The 8,644-nt window shown below is 41.0% G+C and overlaps 1 protein-coding gene across 1 annotated transcript; it reads right to left on the bottom strand.

Annotated features, from left to right (window-relative positions):
* Window positions 1–7,354: 7,354 nt before the first annotated feature.
* Window positions 7,355–8,095, bottom strand: LOC103874530. The gene has a single exon (XM_033275550.1). It carries the CDS (start codon window positions 8,093–8,095, stop codon window positions 7,355–7,357), a length of 741 nt encoding a protein of 246 aa, XP_033131441.1.
* Between the last annotated feature and the right edge of the window lie 549 nt (window positions 8,096–8,644).

The following is an 8,644-nucleotide window of genomic DNA, read 5'->3' as shown; positions in this document are numbered from 1 at the left end:
AAATTGTGTGCAAAATCATTGAGCTTGTCGGAGAGGAATCATTTTACAATCTTGGCCCTTTTTTGCGGGCTGGAAAACGTGGTTACGCCCTCGCACACGAGCCTTCAGTCTTGAAGAAGTGCGATGTTAGTGAAATGGAGGACGGGTTCGTCACATGTCAAATACGCCAAGGTTGTCAGTTCCGTGAGTTTCATCTCAAATGTGTCAGTGCTGGCAACAAAAAGGCAATCTACTATGAAGGTCTCCTTACAGCACAGAGCATAGGACTTGAGGAGAGAATTAAAATATTGGAACCAAATGTCCCAATGCATGGATTCTCAACCCTAGCTGTCGCCATATTCAATGCTTGTCTTGGCAACGACAAGGAAGCGAGCAAAGTGTTTCAGCTGTTCGCAGCATATCACCATGACCTTCGATCGGATAATACTTGTGAAATGGGAGAATCCATAGAGCCTTTGGAGCGGAAGACCTGAACTGCAACAAATATGGGGAATCTTTCAAGTTCCCGGATGATGGCGTTATCAAGACACCCAGGTGCGTGTATGGCCATGATTACGCAGACAACTTAGAATGTGATTGCAAAAACTGCAGGCTATTTTGGATTTGCGTCAACATTGCAAACATCCTTTAAATATTATTGACAGGGAAATCTCTCTGGTTTTCTCCTATGTCATTTATGTTTTAACATCTGCTGTTTCCTCCCAAATATAGTTCCTCGATCCCAATACTACATATAATTTCTGTTGGAAGAATACCTTTGCAAATTTAAATAACTAATTCATAACTAATTCATAGGTTATAACACGTTTACAGCAGATGTTGAGATACCAAAATACAAGCTTGCATGACAAATTAAACATCTCTTCACATATTTAGAAACCCGTTAATGATGTCTTCCTCTATTTCTGCATTTTTGCCCAAATCACTCTGGAGGTGTGAGATGGTCTTCTTCAATTCCATGATAGTCCGCTTTTGTTCAGAAATTTCGTCTCTAGCTTCAATCAGAGCTTTCTTTTGCCATCTGAAAGGTTCTTCCTCATCGATCCATTGGAAAAACCCACAATCAAGTGGACTCTACAAGATAAACGAAATGAAAACCCCTTCGATAAATAACAACACAATACTACTATTCTACCTTCCAGCGTTCACACCCGTAGAACCTCCGACCAGGATTTTTGTCTGTCCAAGATTTACATTTCTTCGCCGGCAACGCACAGAAACAACGCACATCGGTTTCATTACCCTTTCCCTTTCCCTTTCCCTTATAGCTCGATCTGCCACCGAATTCCATTTCTCTTCCCAGTTGGAGAACAATAATGAACACCAAAAAAGGACTGAAATCGAATTGGAGAAAAGAATTTTGGAAAAAATGTAAATGGGTCGGGTTTAGGGTTTGGACTGGGCCGGATTTTTGGGCAACCCGGACCGAAATTTGAATTTACTTTAATTTAAATTTTGAAATAAAGTGCACAGTGACGAGCACTTTCTCCAACTTCGACCTAATAATATCTCCCTTTCTCCTTTCTCCAACTTCGACCTAATAACATCTCCCTTTCTCCTTTACCAGCAAAATTCCCTCGATGTCGACTTCCAGCAGCTCGGATGGTGCCTCGTATGTGGACATGCTTTAGGCTGTGAACGACTCCAACTTTGGAATCCCGGATCGTTGTCCTTGCGGAAGCGCAATTATCATTCAGATCTCTACAGAAGCGGCAGCCATTCCGAAGAAATACTTTGTATGCAAAGATTTCAAGGTGAGTTGTAATCTTTTATGTAATTGTTGGCTTTGCTTCCAAAGATTTAAAGGTAAGTTGTAATCCTATTTCCAGAATGACGGGTTGCACAGAAAGCAAGAATGGACCGCCGCTATCGAAGACGAAACCCGATGTTTGAAGAAAACAGTTGACGACCACGAATCCAGGATACGTAGCTTAGGTCGTGTTGAATATCGGATCGATCGAATTGACGAAGATGCCCAAAAAAACGACGGTGAGATTGCAAACCTTGGTTATCAGATCCACGAGATGGAGAAAGTCTTGAAGAAAAACACTGAGGAGATTGCATTACTCAAGGAAATTATTGAGAAACTTTAATATAATATATTGTTGCATCTATTTTGTAGTATCTATTCCGGCAGACATATGGTGTGCAACTTTTATATATGGTGTGCAAGTTTTTTATTGACGTAATTGTATCCAACGTTTCAATTGACATAATAGTATCCTAAATTTCAATTGACATAATAGTATTCTCTTCGAAGGATTAGAAATATTTGTCGGTGTGCAATAATTTAACAACGGTGTACGTAGGATAGAGTAGTGTGCATGAAGATTACCACCATCCAACAAGTCTTAACGCCACGTTTCAAAGTTTGGATGATCGGTGGATGCCTTGAAGTCGCGTAGAAAAAGACCAACCTCTTTTATCCAGAAGCACCGGTTACACATGTCTTCTGCCTTCCTATTGTCGATGTCCCATAATGCCCAATGTCCCTCCAATAGAGGAGAACAAGGACAGCTGTAAAATATCGGTGCGACTGTTGATATAAAGACGTGCCTCCTTATGTGGAAGTAGTCGTTATGGTCCCAATTCCACAATCCAGCCAAGGATCTTACCAGTAGTCCGATCTTAGCGACGTAGTCTCTTGAAAATCCCCTGAAGTGGTCGCCATCATCATCCCATAATTTGCTTGTCATGGCGTAGGTATACGAGGCTCGCTCGAATCCAGCATCGGCTGCTCTCTTCATCAAATCAAGACCCTCAACGTACATATTTCGCCTGTAAAAATACTCAACGCCCTTGATGTAAAGTGTACTTGGGTTTCCCTGGGCATAGCATCTTCTCAATAGGTAACGGAGCCTAAAACCGTTAAGCGTCCACGGGTATTTAAACAAATCGAACGAAGCGTAGACGTCTTCATCGTCTGCCAACGAACGCATAGCCTTGCAAGTAGCGCGGAGTCTGAAAAGATCTTCGAAGGAGTTATGTGCCACGCGTTTAACGACTAACCCCTGGACCTCAGGCGGGAGGCTGAGTATAGGGAATTGTTCCATTTTTAGGAGATTTCTGTTTATACGTTACGACAAGAATGTGTCACCGCTTCCAAAAATTGAATAGGGTCAACCCAATTTATAATCGAGGTTTGCATAACAAACAGAGATGAAATGATGTGACTAGCGAAGGAGTATCATAGGGATGAAACGAAATGATGCAAGATAAAAATACTTAACCGTTTAACGGGTATGAGGACAGTTAACCGTTTAACGGGTATGACAATTGTTTACACCAACTTTCGTTCTTCGATACCACTTACATTGGGCCGATTGATGCATCGGTCTTACAACAGAAAAGTACAGATACATTATTGTGGACTAAAACTGTGTTTCCGTTTGACTTTCGTATTAAAGTGTATCCATATATACCACGTACTATAAATAACTAAACGTGTACAACTTATTCTAAAGGGTGTACAACTCATTGTGTAGCTAAATTGCAGACACTATTTTTTTGTGTTTATATATTATATTTATTCCACTATATGGTTAATTTTGATAGAGGTACGTTATGATCGGCTATGAGCAGCAGGTGTACGGGTTTATGATTGAAATCTATGCAGGTATACCCATCTCGGTAATATGCTTAATTATGATTGATTTTAAAATCTTTAGTTAATTATGATTGCTTTTAAAATCTATGCAGGTATACCCATCTCGGTAATATGTAATACATAAATTTAGTTCATATTATCAAAGGTGTACATTTTTTTGTTGTTAAAGTGTAGAACATATTGTAGCACACATATAAATCTAATACATAAATTAAGTTGATATAAATCAAATATATATAAATCTATTGCCATATTTCTGATCACTTGGATTCTCGACTTGACTCGGACTCGCTCATGTGATGTTTCTCAAGGTACTCCTTATAGTCTTCAAGATCAACCTTACTATCGGATTCCTCATCGCTCCCTCCAACCCCCTTCAGAACAGACCCGTCACTGTCGTTAAAAGCATCATTGTCATCCGCCTGGCCGGGATCTTCTTCCTCTCCGTCTAAGTTCTCAAGGAAATCTTCTCCGGTTCGGGCTTTCTTCTTCGGCCGGTTCCCCGATTCGTCAGATTCGGTTGTAGAGCCATCGGTACCACCCAACGTCTCACATTCTCCGCTTCGGGATTTCTCTTTCGACCGGTTGCCTGATTCATCAAATTCATCACCCTCTTCAACATCTAAAGCTGCCTGCATTATGTCGTCAATGGTTGAGAACACGTGAACCCCAAGCTCTGCCCGTATCTCCTCGCGTAAACCATCTCGATACATCATTACCAAGGTCTCCTGTTGGTGTATTTCAAGGAGTCCGGATTTTAGGAACAATGTATTGTACTCTCTAACTGTAGAATCCCCTTGCTTCATTTTAAGGTTGTGTGTTCATAAACAACCGAACCATTCGTTCTATTTATATGTTTGTGGGAAATAAGTTAAACATAGTTAGGCACTGTTTCGTGTTATACAACCGTTGTATATTGGATCCCACATACATTACAAATCACCCACCGTAAATGACACAATTGTTCCGATAAACGACCCCACATACATTACAAAAGATATATTATATAACATTACATCAAATTGAAGATAAGATTCGATCAGCGACCCCTCATCAGTAAATTCTTAAGCTCTTGGATATCCTTACGCATTTCCTCAACCTCAAATTGCAGCCTACGGTGGAGCAAGACCTCCTCGCGAAATTTACTTTTCATCACATCAAACTCTTCCTCGATTGCGTCATGGCAGGCACGTCGGATGTGCAAACCATCGTCCTAGAAGGAAAATAATATTTATGTGATTGATTACCGTTTAATAATTTCGAACTATTGATTAGCGTAACAACCATTCTAACCTCAAAAACTTTGCATACATAGTAGTTTCTTCCTCTCTCGTCAGTTTCGACCGTTATAGCACCACCACACGTACATTTCTTAGGAATGCAGTAGTTGGCATACATGCAAGCAAAGAGCCAGTCAGCATCCCGTTTGTGCTGCTTCATCTCCGCATAGTAAGGATCCGCCATATCCGTCATTTTTCCAATCGGTCACTTAGTTTGTGGATATTAAAAATATTTTGAGAAAGTTCCTAGTAGAGTGCGAGGGAGGCACAGCTCCTTAAATAGGAATTAATTCAAACCGTTATAATCTGTTCCAACCCATATACAACGGCTATATTCGTTTAAAATGACTAACAACGGCTATATTGACAAGTATATTGACTTTTACAATTTAGTTACAACGGCATCTTTCCAATGAAAATACATTTAATCATTATATACTATAAAAATCTTACTTTCCATTTATCATTGTACACCGGTGCTTTAATCAACCCCGGTTGCTGGATTAAGTTTTGGGCCTAACTTAATTTGGGAGTTAAACACGTATGGCCCAAAGATTATGTTTTCGTTGTGTTGGTGGTCCCTTCATCCACCTTTTTCATTAATGAGGAAGACAGACCGACTTGACAGGTGCGCTGCTCGAAATCCACTATCTCCTCTCGGAAACTGTATTTGTTTATCCTTCGTACTCATCTTCTAGATCCAATTTGAGAAAAAAAATTGAAACCCTCAAAATGTCGACTTCGTCATCTGCCTCCACCCATCGCAGCCGTCGTGAATACAGCACCACAAGTTCAGATTACCGCTCAAGTTCCTCACCTGAGCCGGCCGAGGAAGAACCTCGTTTTATGACATTTGAAGCGCGGCTACAAGCCAGTCGGGGGTTCTTTATTGCCGGCCCACCGGTGCCAAACCCATGGTCTAATCGTCATTTAACTGAAGTAAGCTTCCGTAAGTATCAACAACTTTGCTTACGAGGGTTTTTAGTCCAGGGGATGTTAGTGTTAGATGATCCGGGATTTGCTGAGGCTCGCTCAATAGTAGAAAATGTTGGGTGGATGTACACTGTTTTGCATGTGCGGCCTTTCTGTCCAAGGGTGGTTAGAGAATGCATCTCTAACCTATACGGTTCGGACGCGGGCGTTTATATCAGGGGATGCCGTTTCATTTTCGACCCCGTTGTGATTAATCAACTATTTATGACTCCAATTGTGGAACAACCTCACACATGGGAGGATGGTGATCTGTCGCAGGCAATTGCGTTCCTCACCGGTGGTCGCTGTACTCACTGGGAGCCTTTCTCCCTAACACAGCTCCTCCCACAGTATCTTTGCCTCTACAAACTGTGTGAGTTAAACTGGCTACCTGGATTCCATGTAGATGCAATTCTAAAAAAGCGTCTTCGTTTTCTCTTCGCGTTTGTAAGAGAAAAGCCGATAGACTTTGGTCGATTGGCTTATGACCAGATCATCGAAATGTCTCGTCAGTCTGATGCGGACAAGAAAATTGTTCTCCCCAACTTGATCTATCAGACTCTCAATCTTCAAAGGGACATTTTGGCTCTTCCAGGTGATGAACCCCTAATTGGTCAGCCTCAAAATGTTAGCGGACTCGAGGCGGATCTTTCACTACGTAGGGGGAGAAGAGGTCGTATCCATTCCGATGATTGATAACTATAATTACATGTAATAGCTTCGGTTTCTGTCTGCAGTTTTTTGACAAACTCTATACTACTCCAAGTTCTGTTTTCGGCTAGTACACTAAGTACTTTTTTCCCTCTGTGTTGTTACTTTATTCGGATATAATATCTACTTTTGTTATTAGTGTTATGCATCTATTTATCAACTATAGGTGTACAACAAACATGTGCTACAACCATAATATATTTAGTACAAAAATCTCGTACACCTCAACACTAGTTCCGTACACCATATCCAAACAAACACAGGTTCATCGGTGTTCTACAATACAATACATTCCAAAATGAGGTTGGTCGTTTTTATCAAAATACAGACTTTCTACATCCTCTATTCAGGGCTTAACTTCCTTGCAAGTGATCTTCTTGTGACATTATTCGAATATAATATCTACTTTTTTTATTAATGTTATGCATCTATTTATCAACTATAGGTGTACAACAAATATGTGCTACAATCATAATATATTTAGTACGAAAAGCCCGTACACCTCAACACTAGTTCCGTACACCATATCCAATCAAACACAGGTTCATCGGTGATCTACAATAAAAATACATTCCAAAATGAGGTTGGTCGTTTTTATCAAAATACCGACTTTCTAGATCCTCTATTCAGGGCTTAACTTCCTTGAAAGTGGTCTTCTTGTGACCTTCCTTAAAACAGTTTGAGCACTTGTTCGGCTTATGTTTTTTGCTCCCCCCCTGATGTAAACAATAAAGTTGGTATAATTGGAGAATTTACTATACGTTACTGAAATTATTGTTCAAAGTCAACACCACAGTCTTACCGGTATCTCTCCTGCTGACAGTTTACGTTTGATTCCTGGTCTTCCCTTCGTTCGTTTGGTCGTTGGTGGATAAAGATCAACCGTTAGTATTTCGGCTGGCACTTCAACATCCTTTGGATCCGGAACCGGAAGTATGATACCCCTAACTGTTTCAGCCCATGTCTCTTTGAGATGGTGTTTGCAAACAAACATGGGGTACTGCATATTACGACAAGAAGCAGCAGCAATGGCATATCGGCATGGCAAACCAAGATTTTGGAATTCGAGGCAAGTGCAAGTTCGTTTATCCAGATCAACCGTGAAACCAAAATTAGTTGGCCTGTGCGTAACTTCGAATAACCAAGTCGAACATGGCATAACTAGAAGGCCCGTTGACAGCACCAGCTGTTCGACCAGTATCTTTTGAATATTATCTGGAACATTTCCCTTCATCTTACTGATCTCGGTGCGTCTTCTTAAATACCATGTACACAGCTTCCGGCGAATAAACTCGAACAATGCCATTATAGGACTATCACGAGCGGGCAGAAGAGCATTATTCAACGATTCAGCAGCGTTAGAAGTCATCACGTTAAATCTCTCCCCTTTGAAATGTGAACGTGTCCATAGCTTCTTGTCGATCTTCTCCAAATAATCCCAGCATCTCCAATCCGTCAGTTTAATAAGCTCCATTATCTCCTTAAACTCTGAAACTCTGAACGCATCCCCAGCTCTGCCAACCATTGCTTTCTGTTGCAGCCCCTTAAACTTATCATTAACGTTACGCTGGAGGTGTACGAGACAAATACCATGGTGTGCACGTGGGTACCATTTATCTTTCGCTGCGAAAATTGCTGCGCATCTATCTGATATTATACTTAATTCAGAAGCATCCTCTACAATAGTAGATAACCTCTCGAAAAACCATGTCCAAGATTATGTGTTCTCGCTTTCCACTACTGCGAAAGCAATCGGGAATACGCGGCTGTTAGCATCTTGTCCGCTGGCACTTAGCAAAACACCTTTGTACTTTCCAAACATGTGGGTGCCGTCCACCACTAGCACCTTCTCAGGTACTTCCATCCATCGATGCATGCTTTCAGGGACATGAACGCATACTTAAACCTTGTTTTTCCTTCTTTGTCTTTTTCTGTTTTAATATCGGTGATTGTTCCAAGATTTGCTAGCTTGAGTACATGGAAGTACTGTGGTAGCATCTTGTATGAATCCTCCTCTGTTCCTTGCGCAGATGCAATCGCTAGTTCTTTCGCTTTCCAAGCTTTCCAGTATGAG

Source organism: Brassica rapa, chromosome A01, assembly GCF_000309985.2.
Source record: "Brassica rapa cultivar Chiifu-401-42 chromosome A01, CAAS_Brap_v3.01, whole genome shotgun sequence".
Classification (NCBI taxonomy): Eukaryota; Viridiplantae; Streptophyta; class Magnoliopsida; order Brassicales; family Brassicaceae; genus Brassica; species Brassica rapa.
The sequence above is the reverse complement of the archived record's forward strand: the minus strand, read 5'-3'. Positions and strand labels throughout refer to the sequence as shown.